Raw genomic sequence first — 24526 nt, 5'->3', positions numbered from 1 at the left:
AGCACCTGGTCTGTCTCTTTCCACGTGCTGAGTCTAGGATTTGTAGCAGTTATGATCATTCCTCAAAAAACGCCTTCAGAAGTGAGCACTACAATTGCTTTCATTTTACACACAAGGAGACCGAGACTCAGAAAACTTGAAAACCAGAGCCCGCCTTACTAACTGCCTTGTTCTTTCATCAGAAGGCTTTCCAGTGGCAGAGTGTGCAAGCCCAGCGTGAAGGAGACAGAAGCAGGGAGTGAAGGCAAGGCTGAGATCAACCTGGGCTACTCAGCCAGTTACAGGCCATCTGGGGCTATATAGTGCACACGATGATTCCCTGCCCCTCCCCTCCCCAGTCTTTTCAGGTGGGTCTTCCCCATTTCCTGTTTCTGTGCCTGATTCTATGTCTTCTACTTTGCTCTTGACTTAGAACCCCACACCCATCCATCACACTTGAGTTTTATGGCAAACAGTTTCAGGCGTATGAGAGAAGGTAAAAGGATACCTTCAAAGTCCAAAAATGGATACAGGGTGTGCATATGTGGGCAGGTGGGGTCATGCTCTGTGCCATAGGAGGGGTGTGGAGGGCAGAGGACAGCTCTGTGGGGTCTGTCCTCTCCTTTCCCCTTTGCAAGGGTTCCAGGAATTGAACTTCAGTTACTAGGCTTACAAGACAAACACCATTACCCAGTGAACCATATTGTTCCCACTTTAAATGGCTTCTTTCTTCCTTCCTTCCTTCCTTCCTTCCTTCCTTCCTTCCTTCCTTCCTTCCTTCCTCCTCCTCCTCCTCCTCCTCCTCCTCCTCCTCCTCCTCCTCCTCCTCCTCCTCCTCCTTCTTTCTTAAAAGAGTTTTAACAAACATCTTCTATTCCCTTAACTTAGCAGAACAAATGGGCAGAGAGAGACAGAGCTAAGACAGGCTGGCTGGCCCCTTGGTCCGCACTTTTCTTACGAGGATGTCTGAAGTTCATGGAGTGCAGACCCCTGGAAGAAGTCGTGCTCCACAGGTGTTTGTGAGTAGCGATTAGACATGGCAAAGACTTGTTTCTTTGAAGGAGAGCATTCACTCATGCAAATTAGCTGCCTAACCCTCTCCCCCTTCCTTCACCAGGGAACTTCCCTTTGATCGTAATTGCACAGGAAATGATTACAATGAGAACGTTATAATGCAATGAGCATTCGTTAGTAAAATTAATTTCGCAAAGCCAAAATCGTCTAAGTAACATTCGATAGCTGTGGGTAATTTAATTTCTTCTGTACAGAATATAACTTTTGGCATCTATTCAGGTTTTTTTTTTTTTGAAACAGGGTTTCTTGTAGCCCAGCCTGGCCTTGAACTTGCAATATAGCTGAGGATGACCTTTAATTGATGCCTTTGAAGAGATGTCCTCGTCCTGGGTTTCTAGTCATGTGCCATGAATGACTGGCTCTAACCCTATCTTTTTTAGTAGCTATGTGAGTTGAGGAGGGGGCTGGAAGAGCCCTGAACAACTAAATTCCCTCTGGTTAAGTTTCCCTGTAGCTGAGGCACATATAACTGGATAATATACCAAATTAAACCCATTAAACCCAAACTCCAAATACAAAGGGCTTTATTTTTCTTCAAAAGCTTAAAAAAGCAAAGCAAATGCAAATACTAATTAATATGCACATGGTTATTAAAATTAATATGGAATCGATACAGTTCAAAATTTTAAGACTTTACTTTTTTATATATGATTCTATCTTAAGAGGAACAAGTCTCTTGATTGAAATAACAGCTAATTTAGCTTTTAAAGCAGCGTAGAGACTATAATTGTTCAATAGCTTTTAAATAACTTGGCGTTGTTCCTTAAGCCAGAGCATTATTACTTAATTGCAGATGAGTCATTTCCCCAATCTCATGCGATTAATCACCGTTTCCTAAACTTGCCTGAAATAGGAACCACTTAAGATGTTATATACACACAGCTTTCTGGGTCTCATCCTGGATCTAGGAAGTCAAAATTCCCGAGGGAAGCACATGAGAATGTGTGTTCGGCAGCATCCCAGGTAGATAGCATCATCAGTCAGATTGGACAATGGTACTTTGGTGCCAGTGAGCTGGCTCAGTAGATAAAGATACCTGTTACCAAGGAACGTGAGTTCCTTCGCTGGGACCCGCATGGACTCACATGGGCCCACATGGACCGACTCTGGCAAGTCATCCTCTAGCCTCTAGTGTGTGTGTGTGTGTGTGTGTGTGTGTGCATGTGTACAGACACACATGCACCTGACACAGAGAGAGAAAAGAGAGAGATGAATGAGCGAATGAATAAATGAATGAATAAATAGGTGGATAGATACTTAAATAATGTGGCCTGCATGGATTACTTTGGCAGCGGTATTGACTCTGATTACTGCCATACAAGTGGGCAGTGTGCAGCGTCATCGCTGGAACAAGCAGCTAGAGGAAGTACCAGGAGCTGTACGCTGCTGCATGCTCTACTTCACAGCAGATCCCACAGTCAGCCTTCACCCGGTCATATAGGCACTGTAGCACATTTATCGTATTTGGTACCACACCCGGGATTCAGTTCACTGCCAGCATGCCGAAGCATCTCTTCCCGAACAGCACAGGCACATGAGACATGAGCCGAATGCAGGTGCGAATGAACTTCTTTACTCCTAGGAATTATCTGGTCAGGCAAGTGTTTGTTTCAATTTTCTAGGCGCAGACACTGTAGCTTAAAGCGGTCAATAGGATTTTCCAGGATCCACTCAGCAGGAGACTACTCAGTGCTCAGACCCACAAGGTGTGTGTCCTTCCCTTTGAATGCAGAGTAGAAATTATAAGCCAAGGACTTCTTATTCTCTAGTCAGAAGAACTGTAGGCTTGTTCTTTTTTTCACTCAGAGTTTTCTGCCGACCCACTCCCAAACACACAAAAAAGCCTATTTCTTATATACTGTACACAGAGACAGAAGGTTTAGTATTAACTCTGATAGAATAACAAGCCTCCTTTTCTTGAGTTCAGAAAGAGCCCAATGGTTCCACTGTAAAAACTGTCTCTCTCAAAGGACAAATGAGAGAGGAAGATAGACGGAAGTTAAGGAAAGTAGCAGGTATCATAACCGTCCATGAAACTTTACTGGACTGAAATGGGTCCTCTGTCCTGTTAGTCCTGCGTGGTTTCTTCTAGCTGAAGCGCTCACAGTCAGAAACAGAAATGACCTCTTGAGTGCCCTTGTTCTAAGAACTCTCTCTCTTTTAAAGAATTTGTTTTTGTTAGACTTGGAAACTGTTGCCGGTTGCCAGATGGATAGCCTTGAGACGGCATTGGTTATCTGCACAGGAGGCCAGGTGCAGATGGGAATCCAGGCTTCCCACGGCCCTGATAAGTGACCTCTGAAGTGAAGGCAGACACTACAGTCTGCGGCACGCTCCTTCGTGGTAGGCATTGCTGCTAAGACAGCAGGATCCATGACCCTCCCATGCCGCCATTAGTCAGTTGGAGGTTTTGGGTAGAGGGTCTGTTGTCGTGCTGAGATTGAACTCAGGACTTTTCACACCAGACAGATGATCTACCACAGAATTACATGCCAGGCTCCCAGCCAGCCATTTGGAAGTAGCTCATTAATGTGCTAGCAAGCCAGATCAGCTGGCCAAGACACCTTCCACCAAGTCTGATAATTCCAGTTTGATTCCTGGGATCCACATGGGGAAGGGGGGAGAAAGGGGGATTCCATAAGTTTACCTCTGACGTGCGTTCTAGGATAGACATGCATACCCCAAAATAGAATAAATTGGGGGGGGGGAGAAATAACAGGGCTGGCCAGATGGCTTAGATGGGAAAAGGCTTGCTGAGCAAGTGTGGCGATGTGAGTTGAATTGCCCAGCCCAGACCTGACTTCCACACGTGTACTGTGACACACACACTGTGATAAGAGTTTATTAAGGAGGATTTTGGATGTCATATGTGGTAGCCCAGACCTATAAACCCAGTGCTCAGGAGATAGAGGCATGAGGATCTCCAAAAGTTTGAGGCCACCTTGATCTTCATAGGGAGGTTGAGACTGGGGCTACATAGGGAGACCCTGTGTGGGAAAAAATGGAGATTTTTAGAGAAGGAGTTCACCCCAGGAATGTAGCATGAAGGTGAGCATTGGCATCAATGTTCTCTGGGTTTTGTGATATCTCTGGCTGCTGGGTTTTGCATAAAAGTAGCTTCTAGAGCCTGCCAAATTACTTATAGAGAATATAACGGCATTAGCGAGGAACATAATCTAACAGAATGAGTAGACATTTAAGGGGGGTTTATTAGGTTGGCTTACAATACAACCTGGATATCAACTCTGGCTGTCTTCACACTGAAGAGGCTGCCAATCTGGTGGCTGCTCAGCCTATCAGGCTGGGCACCTCAGTTGTCACAGTGGATGACAAGCAAGTATAAATCAAAGATTTTTTTCTTCATACGCCCTCTCGTCTACTGCCTCTGGAAGGTATGCTATCTGTATTTAAGGATGGGTCTTCCCACTTCAAATAACAGGATCCAGGAAATCCATACAGGTGTGCCCAGGGGTTTATCACTTAATTGATTCCAAATCCAGTCAAGTTGGCAACCAAGATTGACCCTTACAGTAGCCAGTGGCTGTCGTCACCAAACCCGGTCATTTTTAAACTGTTTGTCTGGAGGAACAAGGTAAGTACGCAGAGTCGAAAGCCTATCCGGAGGCCCACTTTACATTGCTTTCTTCCTTTGCCTTTGATTTATAATTATTAACGTGTTTGGATTCCTGCAGAAACACGCCTATTTGACATCCTAGCTGTTTTAAAAGTGACCTTCATGTTTCCCTTCACAATATATTTTAATTTACAAATGTATGTTAAACTTACCTAAATAAAACTAAAGCTGGACATGGCGGCCCTCACCTGTGATACCAGCACTTGATTAGGCAGAGGAAGGAGGCTCGTCGGAAATTAAGGGTTACCCGGTCCCTGTAGCAAGGCTAGTTAAGTATATGTAGTGAACCATGTCTCATGAAACAATAATAACAAAACATAAATAAATTAAATTAAGCTGTAGTGTGATTATTATTAAAACAAAATGGAAGGGTATGGTGGAATACTTCTTCAGTCTCAGCGGCACTCAGAGTCCAAAGACAGCTGGACCTCTGTGAGTTCAAAGTCAGCCTGGTTTACATAGTGGGTTCCAGGCCAACCAGGGCTACCTAAGAGACCCTGTATCAATTTTCTTTCTAAATAATATGGGAGATACATTTGTGTAATATGGTATGTTCTGTGGGGCTCAGGCAAGCTGATATTTCAGAACTACATTTTTGCTGGAGATCAAACCTAGGGCCTTGTGTATGCTAAGCAAGCATTCCACTTCTGAGTTACACCTTCAGGCTGGGCTGAGATGTTTAGATTTTTCAGTAGTTAATAACTCTTCGGAACAATGTTAGAGGTCAGAGTCTACACGCAGATTTTACAATAAGAGTAGTACTGTTTAGTTAAAAAATATATAATTAAAATTCATAATAACCATGAAAACAAAGAGCAGCAAATAAATATCAATATGTTCCTCTCCCAAAATCTGTGCTTATAGGAAAAATAATCATAGGAAGAAGAACTGTAACCCATAAAAATAGAATAAAGCAGGAAGAGAGAACAGCGGCGGGGTGGGGGTGGGGTGCCTATAACCTCAGCCCTTGGGAGAAATAGGCAAAAGAGCTGTGAGTTGGAGGCCCTTCTAGGCTATATGACAAGATGCTGTCTAAAGAAAGCATGAGAGAAAGAAAGAAAACAGGAGGAGGAAAAGAAGAGAGAGACTAACTTGGACAAAAAAAAAACGGGGACTCACCCGAAGCATTTCAGTGTTGGGAGTCCTAAGGAAGTCAGGCAGAGCAAGGAGGTAAAACCTGAAACACGTGAGAGGCTAATCCAGTGACCAAAGCAATCAAGATCAATGTCTACGTTTTAAAATGAAGATAGGTGGGTGAAGAAAGAAAAACAGTGGCTAAGGATGCCTCTGAGTTAAAAATCAAAAACAGTAAAAATGTTTGAATTGAGGAAGCAAGACCAGTGTGGTAGTTTGAATGCAATTGGCCCCGTAATCTTATAGGGAGTGGCACCATTAGGGGTGTGACTTTGCTGGTGTAGGGATGGCCTTGTAGGAGAAAGTGCGTCACTGCGGAGTGGGGGTTTTTCTATGCTCAGAAAACCTCCCAGTGTCTCCATTGGTTTCCTGTTCTCTGCAAGATGTAGGACTCTCAACTACTCCAGCACCATGTCTACCTGCTCGCTGCCATGCTCCCTGTCACGATGAGTGATAAAGGACTGAGCCTCTGAAACTGTAAAGCCGCCACCTCAATTAAATAAGAGTTGCTGCGGTCACAGTATCTCCTCACAGCAAAAGAAACACAAACTAAGACATCCAGTCCTGAGCAGGGAAAATGGTTTATGAGACAAATAGACACACCAAAGCAAAATTGTGGAAAAATCGAAGACAAAAAAACCCGAGTCAGGGTTTCTCCTTGTAGCCCTAGGTGTCCTGGAACTGGCTCTGTAGACCAGGCTGGCCTCAAACTCACAAAATACCTACTTTCTTCTGCCTCCCAAGTGCTGGGATTAAAGGCGTGTACCACCACTACTGGGCATAAAGAACAGAGATCTTTAAAGGAAAGTGAAGATTAAACATCTGTACATTTAAAAAGTGACAATTGGCCAGGTGTGGTGATGCACGCCTTTAATTCTAGTACTTGAAAGACAGAGGCAGGCAGATCTCAATGAGTTTGAGGCCAGCCTGGTCTGCACAGTGGGTTCCAAGCCAGCCAGAGCTACAACAGTGAGATCCTATCTCAAAATACAAAACCAGGAACTGAAGAGATGGCCACTGGGTAAGAGCACTTGTTGCTCTTGTAGAGGGTCCAGGTTCAGTTCCCAGAACCCACAAAGTGGCTTACAACTGTCAGTAACTCCAGTTCTATGTAGTGATATTTTATTTGTGTTAAAAAAAAAAATAAAGCTTACCTGAAGATCAGAGTGCAGAGCTAAGCCACTAGAGGCCAGGGAATGGTGGCACACATCTTTAATTTCAGGACTCAGGGAGAGGCAGAGGAATTTCTGTTAGTTCAAGGCCACCCTAGGTTACACAAGACAGAATCTGTCTAAAAGAGAAACAGAGCTCACACAAAGGTGATTCCAGCACTAGGGAAGTGGAGACAGGAGCGACATGGCTGGGTGGAGAGAGGAATATAAGGCAGGAGGAGACAGAAGCTCAGGGGTAGTTTGAGGTTTGGTGGAGACAGAAGCAGCCTGCAGATGCGGTCTGAGGACAGGATGGCCCCATCAGTCTGAGCATTGGTAGAGGTGAAAGTTCTCTCTAGTAGCTGACTGCACTGCTTCTCTGATCTTCAGCATTAACCCTTATATCTGGCTCCGGGTTTTTATTATTAATACCAATTAGAATTCGTGCTACAGTTCTAAGGCACCCAATGCCCTCTTTTGGCCCCTGTAGGCAGGACAGGTGTGCATGTGGTGCACACACATGCTTGCAGACAAAAACACATGTACCTTAAATAAAATAAATAAACCTTAAAAAAATAACAGAAGAACAAAAGTGAAGCCTTCTCAGCTCCAATCCCAATCAGTAGAGGATAAAACGACATCTTCAGAATGTAAAGAAAAGCGATTTTCAACCCAGATTTCTGTAACCAAATAAACTATTTCCAAAGCTGAGAACCCCCCCCCCCCAAAATCATAGTTTTGTGATTCATAATCCCTGAAAGAAATACTACTACAGTTGTGGTGTGTGTACCTGCACACACTCGTGCGCCTGCATACGTGTGTACACTCACACACACGGACATAGAGAGATATGCACAAAGAGAGACTCTATCTTTTCCAATTTAATATCTGATATAATATCTAGTGAAATTGTATGGGACTGTAATTCCCTCTGTGGGAAGATAATTACATTTTCTATATTCCAAATTAATAAGAGAGCTGTTTACATTGCCTGTTTCTTCTTTTTAAAAAGTTATTATTACTGTTGATGTCTGTGGGGTGTGAACTTTGTGGTCCATACTTCTTACCTGCTAAGTCATCTCCTGGGCCAGCCTGCTGCTTCTTGGATCATTGCTGATAGTTGGTATTTTATTTCGTTGTTGGTTTCCAATTCTGCACAACTGAGGATGACCTTGAACTCCTGATCCTTCTGCCTTTACCTCCCCAGAGCTGGGATCATAGGTGTGTGCCATATATCCATCCAATTCACATTTAGACCGCATTTAGAGAAAGCTGTCTAAAGCATCCTCCGAGTATTCTCTTCAGTATGTGCAGAATTCGACGCGGCATCCACTTTGTTGTTGGCAACACTAGAAATTTGAGCTTCTTTTTTAAAGTATGCAAGCCATGGGGAGGGGTCTAGAAAGAGGGGGTGTTGGCCCCTCCTACCATTCCCTCTCCAGTCTCACTGTTAGAATTTCAAATGCTCTCCAGATGAGGAATGTTTCTGGCCTGAGTTTCATCTTTCTCCACCAGCGTCTTCTGCTTCTAGGCTTGTCACGTGATCCAGCATGGGGAATGAGGACTCACAGACACTTTGCTACCTGGTATTTCTGAGTGAGCCTCTGCTTTACAGGAATAACTTAAGTGGCATGGGTAGCTTCTTTCTGGCCTCAGTCTGGATGGACTCGAGTCCACTGTGGCACTCAGATAGTCGTAAGCACACTGGAGTTTACTTCCCAGCAGCCTCCGTAGGTGGCTCAGAAACACCTGTAGTTCCAATTCCAGGCGTTTTGACATCCTCTTCTGGCCTCTGAGGGCACCAGTAAACACACACACACACACACACACACACACACACGCACGCACGCACGCACGCACGCACGCACGCACGCAAATACAGTCCTTTCTCTTTATGCAATTCTTCTCTGTATCCTTCCAATTTTAGTATATATGTGCTACCGAAGCAAGCATTCTTTATGCAATTCTTAAACAAAAATTCCTGAGCAGCTGATGGGCATTTCCACACAAATTGTACAAACCCACGGGGTGTTTGGAATTGCTTTTAATACACGTTATAAATAATAAGCAAACGCTAGAGATGGCAAACCTTGAAGCAGCAGTAAGTCCTTTTGGCTCCCGGATGTGCACACTTTGTCCTTGGCTCCTCTCAGAGTTAGAGCTTGTGAGAGAGACTAGATGTGATAAGACCAAGGAGGAGGGAAAGGTCTTGGGCCCTGGCAGAAATACGGCCAGAGGAAGTCATAAATGAAATAGAAAGGATTTCTGGACTGCAGAAACAAATTCCAGCCTTTCCATCCAGACGGGCAGCTCTCTGGGTGGGCTGAGTCTGCGTGTCAGTCAGACTGAGGATATATGTCGAGAAATCTCAAATAAAATAAATACGCTTGTGCATGAGAAATGCCTCACCTGGTCTGGACTAACTGCTTTCTTGCTCATTTTCTTTAGTGTGGTGTCTGTAGCTATACTTTTGTTTTCTTCTCTTACAGCATGCTTGCCCTTGACTTTGAGACAATACTTCAGAAGTACAGATCACATTTGTTGAGACTTTAAAGGCTGATTTATTTATGATCTCTTTTAAAAGTTAGAAGTTGGGCTGGAGAGTTGGTTTATTGGTTAAGATCATTCTTCATTCTTGCAGAGTGCCTTGGGTTTGCTTCCCAACCTCCACATGATGGATCACCATTTGTAGATCCAGATTCCAGGGGATCGGATACCCTCTGTTACCACCCAGCTCTCCAGGGCTGTGTGTGGTGCATATACACATGTGCAGACAAAACACTCATACATATAAAGTAATAATAATAAGATATAAAAACAGCAGTGTGTGTGTGTTTGGGAAGAGAGGCCGTGAGATGAGCTGGAGGCAAAGGCGCTTGTCTCTGGTCAAGCATGATGGGTTGACGTCTATTTCTGGAACCTGTATGCTGGAAAGAGAGAACCCACTCCTGAATGTTGCCCTCTGACTTCTGTATGGGTTTGAACACATAGACAGACAAAATAATAAACATAAACACATTGAAAAGATTATTAGAAGTGGTTCATTTAGCATACTAAATACATTTATGAGGATTTCTTCCATATGTTTGTGGCAAAAGTTACAGAGCTTACTTTCCAGGTGTTTTGCTCTCTCTGTCTCTCTCTCTCTTTGCCCCCCCTCTCTCTATATATACATACATACATATATGTGTGTATATACATATATAGAGATTTTTATATATACATATATGTACACATATATGGAGATTTGTTGTGAAAGATAGTCTCATGTGATGTTGAAGGCTGAGAAGTCCCTCACATGGTCTGCCTCCACAGCTAGAGGTCAGGGAAGCTGGTGATGGGGTTCCAGTTTGAATTAGAAGCCTTGAGACCTAGAAGTATCGATGATCTAAGTCTTGGTTGAGGTCCAAAGGCCCAGAAGGAGGAGCACTAATGATGTCTGAGAGAGGTAATGTCCCAGACAGAGCAGAGAACAAACTTCCTGTTCTATTTGTGACCTCGGAAGAAAGGGTGCTGCCCTTCTGTGTTGGCAAAGATGAACTTCTTTACTGAGACGACTGAATGAAATGCGCACACCAGGGAATAATGGTTCTTTCCCCTCAGCTTTCTGGGCAGCCCTTAGTCCATACCACTTAACAAAAATCAACATAACATTAACCATCACAAGTACGAAGGCAGAAATAGGAAGTGCTGAGATTAATAGATGATGAGGATGATGATAATGGTAGTAATATATAGCCATACTTATTATTCTGAGTTCTTTATCTGAACAGCACAGCTCTAGCGAGACTGCACCCAACCTTGTAAGAGAGGCACAGACATTATGGTTTTTTTCAGATGATGAAACTGAGGCAAAGATAAGCAATTACCCTAAAAATCATCCCTCAGCAGTCTCAGCACTGGGGAGGGGGGAGGGCATGGGCCAGGTAGTCAAAGCTACTAAGGAAAAGCCCTGACTCTTGACATTTCCTTCAGAATGGTAATAGCCCAAGCTGTGTACCAAAGTCACCTGGAAACTAGTACCTTCACCTACCCAGGCTCCATCTCTCAGTTTAGGGAGATACATGGCAGAACTCAAGGTATGTGCCGTTTTAACCCATTTCCCCAAGTGAGACTGATGTACAGCAGAGATTAAGAAATACCCCTGACTACATATAACATAAATCACACATTAGTTTAGGACACATTCAACCACATCAAAAAACATACAACATAGATACCGAAGAACCTGAACCACGCCTCCACCCTCAGCTCATGAAGTTGGGCATGTACCGTGTGTTGTGTGTATGTGTGTCCTATTTACTGATATCTTTTGACATTGTTATACTCTTCTGAAACTTAAATCATGCGTTTTCTGATTGACTGGATTCATTCAATCATTTCTCAAAAGTGCTGAAGACTCAGATTTAACGCAGACCAGGCAGATCTTTAAACTGAGGTGAGGTTTAAAGTCAAAACTGAGGGAGGTCAAGTCAAAAGGGACAAAAGCCACTTCACGCGTCCAGCTGGTCCTGGCTGCAAACAGCCCAACCACAGCGCGGCCCTCCAGGAGCGCGAGCAGTTTCTGCGCGTGGCCGGTTTGGGCCGAAACTACGTGTCCCGGCAGTCCGCGGGGCGTGTGGGAGGAGCCGGGCCGGGGGCGGGGGCCGAGAGGGGGCATTGTGTCGGCTCGCGGTGCGCGATCACCCGCTCGCCGTGGGGCCGGGGCTGAGGTGTTTGAGCGGTTGCTGTCCGGGGCGTGAGGCCGAGGAGCAGGAGCGCGCGAGCGGCCGCGGGCGCCGGCGGGAGCACCATGCGGATCGGCGCCCGGCGCCCTGCAGACCCCTCGCGAGGCACAGAGGCCGGGGCGGCGCCGGGGCGGCGGGGAGCATGAGGGCAGCTGGGGACCGGCTGGGTTCGGACCTCTGCTAGGGAGCGGTGTGAGCGGAACGCTCTTCGGGACGCGGCAGAGGGCGGGAGCCGAGCGCCCGGGGCTGTGGGCATTTCGGACGCGGACGCGAGGGGCCGGGAGCCAGCCGGGGCTCCAGCACGCAGCCGACATGGGCAACGCGGGGAGCATGGACTCGCAGCAGACCGATTTCAGGGCGCACAACGTGCCATTGAAGCTGCCGATGCCCGAGCCAGGTGAACTGGAGGAGCGCTTTGCCATCGTGCTGGTGAGTACGCGGCGGGGCCCCGGTGGGGCAGGCGGCGCAGCTGGACCCAGTCCTCCCGTCCTGAGGGCGAGGCTCGCTCGCACCTTCCCCATTGTGGGCTCCCTGCCTCGCTTCTCTCCGTCTCTCTCCTTGCGCTCTCTTCGGGTCCTGGGATGGGGAGAGGGCCGTGGGCCGGACTACCCCGCCGGCCACGAACCCATTGTCTGGCGGGAGCGGCACCTCGCAGCGCGTGTGCCGGGAGGTGCAGCGTGGGTGTGAAGGGAAGGTGGCTGGCCGGGGACGAATGAGCGGTTAGCAGCTAAGGCTTTTTGTTTAAAGAATGAAAACCAGCCAGCAGACCCCGACTCCCTGCGCAGCATCCCTTGGACGCCCAGCTCTGGGCCTGCGGGGTCTGCAGCAGACGCGCGCAGGTGGCTGGCCGCAGGCGCCGCGCCCGCACTTGGTCAGGCGAACTTGGAGGGTGGACATCTCGGCTGGGCAGATGGACAGCTCCCCCGAAAGAGAAAGGGGAGGCCGGCAGCAGAGTGGCGCCGGGGTCCCTCCGCGAGGAGGAGGCATCTGAAACCCAGAAGGGGGAGAAGCGCCCCGAGCGGGGGAGAACCTCAGTGTGTTCCCTTTGGTCTTAAATCTTAAACCACAAAAATGTGCAGTTTGGCTGGGACGTGTTAAGAGCTGTCCTGACTTCTCGGGCGACCCCAGTTCTTCCAGCTGAGTCCACGGCTCCCTCCCGCATTTCCCATCTCTCAGCCTTCCCGTTCCAGCTTCCCAACCAAAGACTGGAATCCTCTCCGTTTCCTTTCGCGACTAAGTTTCTGGGCCCTTCCCAACCGGAGTCTGCTTTACTGGGAACTCAAAAGGGTGTGACGCTTCTTCCCTTGCCCCAGCAAGGGTCTCAAGTGCAGTTGGTTCCTGCACTTAAGGTCCCAGCTTCTCTTAAGGGATGTTGGGAAGGAAATGGGGAGTGGGGGTGGGGTGGGCGAACGCCTGGCTCCTAGACTTCACATTCTGTTTCCCTTTTTCTAAACCCCTTTAAGACAAGGCAGCCAGAGCTAGAGGAACTTGTGATGGAGGCGGCCAAGCCCCGTGTCTACCTGAGAGAATTTTGGCATGTAACTTAAGAACTTTGGGAAAGGTCTCAAGCCTTGGATCAAAATTTGGTTTTCTGAGATTTGACCGTTGACTGGGACATTGGAACTGCCTTTCTTCATCCCCTTGAAAAGGGGCTGCTTTGATACCGAGAACGCGTTCTGGATGGCAGGCTGGCTTTGTGCGCTCAGGGAGCACAGAGGCTGCAGCCTTTTTAGGCCCCCTGGAAATTGCTGTTAACACGGGGGAGAAAGATGTGGTTGCCTGTTTTGCTTTGCATCGTCTGTGATCTCCCACAGCTGCTCCCACGTTATGCAAGATGGGACGCTGTGAAATGAAACAGCCCAAGCGTAATTACTTCTCAAGGCAGTCTGGTGCATACTTGACCTGGCTTTCCAGAGACAAACGGTGTTTCTTGAAAAAACTGTTGGTGACAGACAGACAGACATGGCCTCTCAGGCCTTTCTTTGGGTTTGCTGCTTTTCTTTTCTCTTTATAGTGTGATGTTGTCTGTCTGTCTGTCTTGTCTTTCTGTGTGCCAGAGAGAGAGGGGGGAAGAGGGGTAGGGAGAGGGGGAGGGGGAGAGGGAGAGAGACAGAGAGAGAAGGACAGAGGCAGACTGAGTACTTGGAGCTTGGAGCGGGGGAGCCTGTGACACAGGGAAGGCCGTGCAGCAGTCATGCTAATAACAATAATGCAATTAAGTTCTACTCAACTGGGAGAGCATTTTTTGCATGAGCTTTCAGTTACTCTGCTGATTAATAACACATGGTAGGAATTAATCTTTAGGAAAATAATGCCCTTCATTAACATGGTGGATTTGTGCTCCTATTGAGTCCAGCAGGTCACAGAGTGAAGTCTGAAGACTTTTATGATTGTAAATCCCAGGCTCCTTGGGGTGTCAGTGTCTGCAGTTTGTTGTGGCTACTTTTCCTCCACCATGTGTCACACAGTTAACTGGATGCAATTCTTTTGTAAGCTGTTTAGAGTAGTCTAGTTTCTCAAACAAAAAAACAAAACCAGAAAATATGCTGCCTTTTTTTTTTTTGAAAGTTAAAAGACTTTTGGAATCCTTGTGTTAGGGAAATACTTGGACGGCTGATGTTTACACACTCGTCTAAGTTCCCCTTGCTGTTGAGAGAGAGACGTGAAGCAGGCTGAAGGCAACCCTCCCGGATCATCCCATCCGCTGTTGGTTTCTCCCGTCCCCTCTCCCTGAGGTTATTGACTCAGTGTACTCCGCTTTGTTTTTCTTTCAGTTTCCTGAGTTGCTGGAGGCATCAGAAATACTTAATCCTGGACATTAAGCTTGAAGGACACATTTTAGGAGGGAGATTTTATGAGCTAGTACTTTTCTATATGCATGTATTTATGATTTCCCGTCCTGGAGTAAGGAGAAACACGTTGGCATTATTGATGTTAGTTCCCTTCCCACCTCTACCTCGCCGTGTACCCAGGCTGACCACAGGCTTCTGTCTACCTACCTTACCCTGCGTGCTGGGCTTATGTGTATGCCACCACACCAGATCCATTTCACTTCCTTATATAATAAAGATCACAAGGGATTTTGGGAAGGAAACTTGATTTAGGAAAGTCTAGAAGCGCCTCATTGTAAGCACGGCTTACATCAACAGTTAACAAGCTGTTTCAGGTTAGAAAAGCACTTCCTCTCAACCTCCAGCTCTAGAATACTTAAAACCTAAAAATAAAAATTAAAGTGACACAAGTCCATCCTATTTCAGAGATTAGACATCTACTCGGTGACCATAGCCTTTACCCCAGCAGCTTGTGTGAGTTGAGTTGTACGTACCTAAAAAAATAAAAAAAAAAAAAACACCGGCTATGAATAGGAAGAAGAGAGAAGAGGGCACGCACCAACTACCAGACTAAGATCAGCAGGGGTAATTTAAAAATGTCCTGTAAACTGTTCCTATTAAAAACTGGATCCACATTTTAAGAATTTTAATTCTTCTAAGGAAAGTCTCTCCCTCTCCGAGGTTTTATTCAGGATTGCTATAACGGTGGTTGCAAACTTATGTTTAGGGAAAAGGTTCGCTGACTCAATGTTCATTTGACCTTCTGTATCTACCTTTCAGTAGAGCTATAGGTGACGTGTGTCTTCGTGTGTGCGGCTACATATGATCCCACAGAATGTTTCCATTCTGCTGGTCAGCGAAAGCGTCTTCAGTTATGAGTTTAGTTATCTCCTGCAGTCTTTGATCGATACATATATATTTATAGGTGACATCAGGCTGCATTATTTGGTCCCACGCATTTATGACCCCGTGCCCGTGTGGCTTTCTGTTGCATTGATTAAGCCCTGTCTAGTCCTTGGGCTCACACAGAAGCAAATCCTTTTCTATTCTTCGTATTCAGATGGGATGCTGCGAAGGCAGCTTCTCAGTGGGCGTTGCATGCAGTGGTCCATCCAAGAATACCACTTTTCCAGTAGGCGCTCCGTAATACTGTTTATTTTCAGTGCCAGTCACTGTTTACAGATGCAGAATACAAGTCGTCGCCTTTGTTGAGGAGCTGTTTTAAGGATTCTTCCTTTGAATTTCAGGGGAAAAGGATGATTTGAGTGTAAGTCTTCTGACATGGTCGCCTGAGTCTCTATATATGTGTCACACGGCTCTGTGAGCAGATATAGAAAGAAAGATGAAGTAGTGGTTTAAGGGCAATCTTAGCCTTGAAATTGGGAACTTCTTTAGTTTCAGACTCATCTGAGTCAGTTTCCTTGTCTCCCCCCTCTTCCCCCAGGGGATTTAGTCACTTAGCCTTAGGGAGGAGTTGGGGGCACTCAGGAACCCTTCTGAGTGCCTACTGTAAAAGACACACGCTTTCTGTGTGTGCCTGCTGCCAGGCTGCCCATCCGCAGGGCTAGAGATGTGTACGTGCTGATTACCCGAATCACCTGACGTTGTGGTTGTTACTAAATCACCAGCCTGGGATTTTAACCAAATTCGGATGTCTTCTTCCCATTCTCCTGGCTTCCCTCTTATGTCATGATTTCTCAAATCTGAAACTGGGGAGAAAAAGAGCTTGGGAAGAGCAGTAAGACATCCTAGAATCTGGTAAGTGCCGGGTTCAAACTGTATACAGTTGGCAGAATGTCTTTAGAAGTGGCTGCAGTGAGGTGCATTTGAGGCTGCCCTCTAGGTGCCCGACAATGTGGCATCTGCTTGGCTCTCGGATGTCCAGGCATGGAGATAAAACTTCATGTGGCTCAAAAATGTACTCTTTAGCTTTTCTTTCCTGGCAGATGTGAAACATTTTGCATTGGAAAACTAAAGTGTGTGTGTGTGTGTGTGTGTGTGCGTGTGCGTGTGTTTAAAACAGAGTTTCTCTGTGTAAGCCCTAGTTGTCGTAGAACTTCCTCTGTAGACCAGGCTGGCCTCGAATTTACAGAGATCCACCTGCCTCTGCCTCCTGAGTGCTGGGATTAAAGGCCTGTGCCACTATCACCCGGCCAAAGCTTAGGGTTTAGCAAACCAAAGGCAACAGCCAACTGTCACTTGAATGCATGCCCCTCTGTGAAGGGGACACAGACAGTCGGGTTGCAACAGTTAGGTTTGTTTCCCACTATGCTCTACTTTAAGAACAGTGCTTGGGTGAGGTCTGTGGAGAAGATGGTGATGGCAGTGTAGTGAGGCTGTTTGTTTTCTCACTTCCCCTGGTGTGAGGGAAAGAGTGTGGAAGGGGGCAGAGTGTCGTCATTTGGAAACATGACGGTTTCACCCCTGGGCAGCGGCTCCCTGGAGCTGTGTGCCCTTCCCCTTGCAGTGGAGATGCTATTCCTACTATCGTTGTGAACGCGTATGCATTTCCTTAGTGGCTATGTGAGGTACCGGTTGACCAGAGGGTGTTCAGAGTGTACATGTTTTTGGAGCCTAGGATAGATTCTAGGCAATGCAATTTGTGTGGGCACCTATAAATAAATCCTCAAGGGAGAAGAATTTGTTTCACCCCTGCCCCATCATCTAGGAAAAGCATTGCGCTAGGAAGAGGGGAACTACTTCCTGGAGTTTTTTGGCATAGCCCCTGCTTTTCTTCATTTGTGGGTAGGGATTAAGTTTGGCCCAGATTTTAGGATAATTGAGGGAAATTACAGCGCTTTGAAGGAGTAGAACATAAGACATTGTGATTCTTTCCTGCTTGGTGTTAGTGCTGCCTTCTTGTCATAGACAGCTGTTTAGTCTGCCAGGTGTGGTGCCCGAGATCTCTCATCCCTCACTGGGGGAGCTAAGGATGACAACCAGCCTGAACTGTAGAATTGAGACCCCGTGGCAAAAACAAACACAACAACAAACTTTTGTAATGATTCCATAAGGGCCTGGATAATAAAACTCCCCGAGGTCAGTGACCAACATTCAGGTGAAAATAGGGGGAATGTTTGAATGTTTAGAGTTGTCCAAAAAGTTGAGAGTGATATCTTTACTGACATTGTGCACACAGCATCTGTGGAAGAGGATGTGGCAGGAAGATCCTTCCCACCCCACTTACTAGGTGGTTTGACATTCCAGCACTTGGCCCTGAGATGCCCTGCTTGAGGTGGATCATCACCAGCAGGCTGTAGGCACACAATCTGGCACCCGAAAGTTGGGCAGGAGCTCCTTGAAGATCCCTCTTGGACTCGAAGAAGGGAAAATGTTTAGACCCATGTTTCCTGTGGTGATTCTTTGGCTTTTAAGAAAGGTTGCCCAAAGGACTAAGAGAGCACAGGTGTCAGGAAGTGACTAAGAAACACAGGGCTGGGGATTTAGCTCAGTCAGTAGTGTGCTTGCTTAGCACGCATGAAACACTGGGTTTGCTGCCCAGCACTGCCTAAGAACATGATTTTTATGCCTGTAATACCAGCACTGGGGATGGAGACACAGGAGGACAGGAAGTTCAAGATCGTTCTTGGCCTGCGTCACGTGAGACCCTGTCTCAAAAAATAAAAACCAACTCTCTCCCCCAGAAAACCAAACCAAACCAAAGCAAAACCAAGCACAGATTATATAGGTGTTTGTTTCCTTTGTAAGAGGCCACTGGTGCCTGGAATTCTTTTAGGAACAGAGTAGCAAGTTGTCAAAGAACACACTGGAAGGCCTTAACAGGGAAGAGGAGGTCAAACTATGCAGTTGCTTGACAGAGGCCTTCTTTTAGAGTGACTTTTGTGGAATCCCCCCCTCCCAGTCAGCAAGTGTCCCCAGGTTTTGGACTCATGATCTTTCGAGAGGCTTTGTTCATCATCTTGGTTTCCACCTACTTGCACAGTTGAGGAGAGAGAGCATGCCTTTGAGAATTCTTATGTTTTAGGGAGATCTTCCTGTCCCTACCCACACCCCATGCACCCGGTCCAGGAACAGAACACCAGGCACCGGGCTGTTTTCTAGGGGTGAGCTGGCAGCTGGAGTGCTTCATCAGGGGTCGATTCACTTAAGGACCATAGCTTTTGGTCAGGAAGCCTGGGAATCCTTAAAAGTATGGAAAGACCAGGTCTGTACGTGGGAATACCATGGTATGTGATGCTTATAGATTGTATTTTCTCTTTAGATTCACAGGAAAAATTAAAACAATACATGGCCCTCACTGTTCCCAGGTGGACCCCTTAAGTGGCCTGAATTTTATTTTTCTAGGACAAACTGTCTGAAGTTCTTATTGATCCCCTCACAGGTCTTCCTGTGTATCTGTCATTGAGTTCGTGATTCTAAGTTCCTGTACCCATTGTTAGAGAAGCAGACAGCCTGCATGTGTAGACCCTGCTTTCTCTGGGGCGATTTTGCCAGCTCAAGACTTTCCTGTGCTACCTGAGATCTTATCTGGGCAATGGGGGAGTGTGGGAGGTTGTTGGTGCCCATGTCCTGGTTATTCTAAAACTTATTGGCTTTGAGGAAGATGTCATACAGCTCACATGTTGGCCATGTACCTGTTTTGAGGACACGAAGCTACAAATAATATCTGAAAATGGTGGCGCTCAGATCTGTCCACATGCATGTTTGCTTGGGAACTCACTTCTTTTCCTTTTTCCCGCAGAAGTTTCATGGAACTATTAAAGAGAAATCAGTTGAAGTACTAGTTTACAAACCTGATTGTGTGTTGATACTATGCGGGGCCTCACGGGTGCTTGTGTTGGGGCTGGAGAGATGGTTCAGCAGTTAAGAACATATACTGCTCTCACAGAGAATCCAAATTTGGGTTATAGCTGTTGGTAACTCCAACTCCAGGGGACCAACATCTTCTTCTGGGCTCTGGGCACCTGCACTCATGCACAGGCAGACATACATACAAATAATTCAAAGTAAAAAAAAAAACTACTTATTTCTATTATGTATAAATAATGTGCTAATAGAGAGAATTAAAAAGTACTGACGTGAATCTCACTAGTAGTCATTTTGGTGAACTTATGTGTGAGTGGACACTGGGATTTTTAAGAGTCAAGTGGGATCTGATAGTACCTAGCTTGAAAGTTACTACGCTCAAGGAGTGTTTCATTTTATTCTTTCGACTTCAAGCCCAAACTTTGTTAAGAATTAAAATCATTGGGGGGGCGGAATGAGTATTTTAGGAAAGCATCAGGCAATGTTAAGAATTAAACAAAACTAACAAATACATATATACATACACACAAAACAAACAACAAACAATCAAAAACTAACCCTGAAGATAGATATTTGATTCAACCCAAAACAGGAAGTTTGGGAAAACAGAAGATCAGAATAAAAACCTGTTGAAAGGTACAGTTATTAACTTCAGAAATGGCCGTGGGGTGACCCGAATGGCCATTTGCAGAGAAGGCTCTCCACGCCATGGTTAGGACTGAGCAGTGGCTCTGAGGGACTTCTGGAGGGGAGGAGGCAGAGATGTGCTCCTGCCTTCCTTGAGCCTCTATTCTCAAGCCTAATTGTTTGTTGGTTCAACGCAGACCATTTGCTTTGATCTCTGGCTTTCCCACTCACAAAGACTTGATGAGCTTGGCTTCCTGGAGTGAAATTCAAATACACTTGTGAAATGTAAACAGCGTTCATTTATTAAGAATCCTATAATCAAGGCAAATTGGCATGCTTATATAAGCAATTAGCTTTGAGAATAGAAAGATAAATAGGATGCTAGGTCAAGAATGAGCTGATTGTTCTCAGTGTTGGAGTCTAGTTATCCCTCTATGAGTTATAGCGTAAGCAAATAGTCATTCCTCTTACTCGTAATTGGTCACATTTGTGGTTTCGGTTTTGAGGGCAGCATATGTGCTGTTCCTGGAACTGGGAGGACAGAAGCAATTAGTGTCTCATTTTCTTCTAAAAATGCAGTTCTTCCAAGGAAATGTATGTAGGTGACTCTTTGATCAGATAAAAGTTTCTAGTAATTGGGAGCAGAGTTAAAGAAGGTCTGGATTTGGACAGGACTATAAAAATATCATTTTGTTGTTGTTGGGGAAGGTAGAGAAGATGATTTTGACAATGGCAGAACTCTCACCCCCCCCCAAAAAAAACAATTTCCGTCCCCCTTTCCCTTCTTTCTCTTTCAATCCTTCTTTCTTTCAAGATAAGGTATTCTGTAACGGGCTAGCCTCAACTTGACTATATAAACAGCCAATGGTAGCCTTCTCCTACCTCCAGAGTGTGAGGATTTACATCCCTCCATCAGCCAAGCTGCACCCCTGGCCCCGGCACTTGCACTGAGTCCTGTTGCTTCTTTTCGCATAGAAGGAAGTGTTGTGATAACAGGCAGCAGAGGTTGGATGTTGGATGTTCCCATTCACACGGTAGCAGCAGCACTCCGTTTGTCCGGTGAGGTCAATCCTGCCAAATCTCCTTAGGAAATCTAGGGGACCAGCATTGAAGAGCAGTGAGCAGGGGATCAGCTTTATCGGTGAGCTGCAATTGAGGCTCTTTCGGCTTCTGAGACGGTCAGCCCGGGTGATCTCTTGGTAGAACTTTGTTCTTTTGGTCACAGGCTCTGGACTAGTTGGTACTTACTATTCCCATGGTCTTCTTTTCTTCCTGGTTGACCCAGGAAGCCAGTGTAGCCTTAATATGTTGGATCCAAGATGCCAGGAACCTGTCTGCTGCCCACTAGTCAGACCATCCAGGCGTAAACTTAGACCATTAGTCACCGCATAGCCCCTTGGGCTTGTGAAACCTTGAGCTTGCCTTCTAGCACCGTTTCTTCATAGAATGTTTCAGTCTCAGGGTTTGTTTTCTTGGAAAACATTTGTTTGGCTTAGAGATCTCCCATCATCTGTGAATCAAACAGGCTCCAAGCCTCATTTAAAGATGTAGTCCTTTAATAATAGCCATTTGATTTTTAAATTAATGATAACTACCAGATATCCAGAGGTTGATTTCCTATTTTTAATGATAATGCAGATATTAAAAATTAAAAAATGATTTTGTGTTGTTCTTTGGATTGACAATGCCTAATCATCTACTGAAAAATTATTTCTAGATTGAACACACCATTGTATCACAACTCCTAGATCAGGAATTGGATTCTCACCTCCGTCCCCAGTTGTTCCTCAAGCCAAGTTGGACTCTTTGTCTCCCAGACAGCCTGAGCCAACTCTCCTGATGGTCACCCTTGAGTGGAGAAAAGCTGACCACAGGGTTGTGCCTTGTGGTGCTTCTAAATGCCTGTAACTGTCAGGTTCCCACTTCTGTTGAGAGATCTCTTCAGTCCAGGATGATGTATTAAGCAGTGTGGACAGAGGTGCCTTTCTGTTGTTGGGTATTCCATTGCCAGTCACTTTAGAGGTGTGCCAGATAGTGCTCTTGCTTTTTGTGATGCTGAGAAGAGGCCATTTTGATTTGTACTCCATGAATAAAGCATACATGGGGAGGGACTTACAGACTGAAAGCCAGCAAGTGCATGCTGGGGCCTTCGGCGCCTAGAGTTGCTTACGGCCTTATATTTCTTTCCCCTCCCAAGCCATGGTTGTAACCTTTGTTTTTTTTTTTTAACTGTCTTTCTTGATAATTCTTGAAACATGAAAAGATCTGACTGTGAACTTTGTTGTGTGGGCTTTTCTCATCCAGGCCCCGGTTACTCCAGTCCACACCCGGCGCTCCATGGCTGTTTGTTGGTGGTGGTCAGGCTTCCTTACTCGGCTTTCCAGAACTTGTGTTCTGCCAGGCTTCTCATCCCAGTGACCATGGTTAGGTCAGACCTGTTTTCCGTTGCAGCTCGCTTTCTCTCCATTCGCTCCTCTCTTCCTTATAACTTTCCTCAGCTATTGGTGCTCCAGCATGGAAGACATTCCCCCAGCTTCTCTGCGTACTGACTCGCATGTAGCCTTCTTGGGGACCCCGAATCCTGTTCTCTCTGTGTGCCCTTCCAGGCTCATATCATCTTGGAGAAGGTGGGAACACAGTTCCCTGTGCTTTGATCTCTTTATTGTATGAATCAGCCTTTACTCACAAGGCACTTGGTAAACAGCACCCTTGTGAGGTGCGGCTGCACAGTCGGGCTGCCTGTATACGTGGCTTTGTAGTTCTTTTTGTAGGCTCAGCCACCTACTTACATCTTTCTTTTATCAGCTGCTTTATACTTGGGGCTCCTGGAAGGCAAGGTCCTGGCAGCTGCTTCTGCAAAGGCCTGATCTGGGAGGGTGGGACCCTCTCATTAGGCAACCCAGTGGGCCGGAAGAAGACAGTGAATTGGAGTAGCTGCCGAGAACCCATTGAACAGACCACACTGAGCTGATGGTTAATTGCACACACTTGACTTTGTGCTGAAATGTTGTCATGGGCTCTTACTCATCTTGGGATTCCCCATGTTACTGGATGGCAGTTAAGTGCCCAACATGACCTCATCGTCTGCGATAAGAAGTTGGCATCAAGCTCCACTTGACTTAAGAATTAGGAGTAGAAAAAAGGACAGCGGCTGTGGCAGGAGACAAGCAGGGGTTTGTTACAGTCTTTAAGCCAGGCTTGGTTTGTGCCATAGGGTTGTCAAGTGAGTAGTGAACGGCTTTCTAAGAGTAACAGGTCCTGTGTGTGTGTGTGTGTGTGTGTGTGTGTGTGTGTGTGTATGTTTGACTTGAAGTAAAGTATGTTTGAATGAGCCACATCTGTTTGTAGAATGCTTTCTGATTGCTGCTTGTAGTAGTAAGGGTTTTAAAGAAACAAGGGAAATGGGGCATGAGAGTTTGAGGCTTGAAGTTATATCTGGAAGTACTGAAGTTTGCGATCCAATTCTGTTGTGTTAAAACTACAGAGAACACTCTTCTGTAAAGAAAGGCGAGGCTTAGGGGACTGCTCACTCATGCTACTTCATGGCAGGTGCCTCCGACATCCTTCCAGAGAAGCGCTATCCTCCTCTCGCTAATGGGATAGTGGGCTTCAGAGTCATAGTGGTCACTACAAAACACTGGAGGCAGGATTTGAACCCAGGTTTTTTTTCTCCCAAATTAACCATAAGGTGTCATGAAATGTACGCTTGCTCATTCTTTGTTCTGTGCAGTAACTGTTTTATGTATATACAGGGTCCATCTTGTATGTCATCTAACCCAGAGATCTTCATAATCAGCATAGTTACAATTAGACTAAACTTCAAGGGTTAGAGAGAAAGCTGCACTGGGTTCTCAGTGTTTGATTTCCTTGGAAGGAAGCCAGAAGATGCTCCTGAGAGTCCAGCTCCATCTTAGACACCCTGCACTAAAGCTTTAATTCTATACGGTGCACTTTTGCTTCTTTAGCACCGTGTAAGATAAGTGCATACTTTTAATGGGGCAGTCCAGAGAATCTATTGAGATCTTACTGCGTGCTAGGCAGTACTGTTGGCACTGGAGGATGCTGAGTGAGGCAGACTCCTGGGGTGCCATCCAGGAGTTTACAGTTAAGTGGGAAGGGGCAGAGGTCAGCTAGACCTGGGAGGGCACACAGACATGGAAATGAGATAGCCGGGGTGCCGGAAGTAAAATAGCAATGCGAAGTGGTGTCACCTGTGTTAGATAGCTGTGTGGGATATGAAGCAGGTAGCCTCTCTGGGGTGATGGAAGAGCCCTCAGGCTGAAAGAGATCTGTTTCTTCCCCTGATGGCTCAGAAGGGCCTTGCACAGGCCTTGAAAGTAGCGTAGGAACGGGCCTGTGGGATGTACTCAACCTTCTTGGCTCCCTACGGTGGAGGCTGAGGAGCTCATGGCTTTGACTGTCCCGGCAGCTGTGTCTTCTGGTCACCATTTTGCTTGTTAAATCTGTGTGATGTGTAAATGCGTGATAATTTCAAGTTTGTGAGTGTTCTAGACCCATGGAATGTCAGGCTTGGAAGGGAGGACTGGTTAGTGCACAAAGGCTGATGCTCAGAATGGCATGGTTCATCTTTTTGAAGCCACA

The 24526-nt window shown here is 46.1% G+C and overlaps 1 protein-coding gene across 5 annotated transcripts in view; it reads left to right on the top strand.

The window, feature by feature from the left end:
- Positions 1–11716: 11716 nt before the first annotated feature.
- The window catches only part of Fmnl2 (formin like 2), a 247278-nt gene continuing 234468 nt past the window's right edge, over positions 11717–24526 (top strand). For 4 of the 5 annotated variants that reach the window (XM_075985193.1, XM_075985192.1, XM_075985190.1 and 1 more), the window contains exon 1: positions 11861–12128. In XM_075985193.1, the coding sequence (XP_075841308.1) occupies positions 12012–12128 (117 nt within the window). In that variant the 5' untranslated portion in view covers positions 11861–12011. Of the gene's footprint in view, positions 12129–24526 lie in introns of all 5 variants that reach the window. The other variant, XM_075985194.1, reaches the window with a different exon arrangement.

Source organism: Microtus pennsylvanicus, chromosome 9 (assembly GCF_037038515.1).
Source record: "Microtus pennsylvanicus isolate mMicPen1 chromosome 9, mMicPen1.hap1, whole genome shotgun sequence".
NCBI lineage: Eukaryota > Metazoa > Chordata > Mammalia > Rodentia > Cricetidae > Microtus > Microtus pennsylvanicus.
This window is presented reverse-complemented; position numbering and strand designations above follow the sequence as displayed.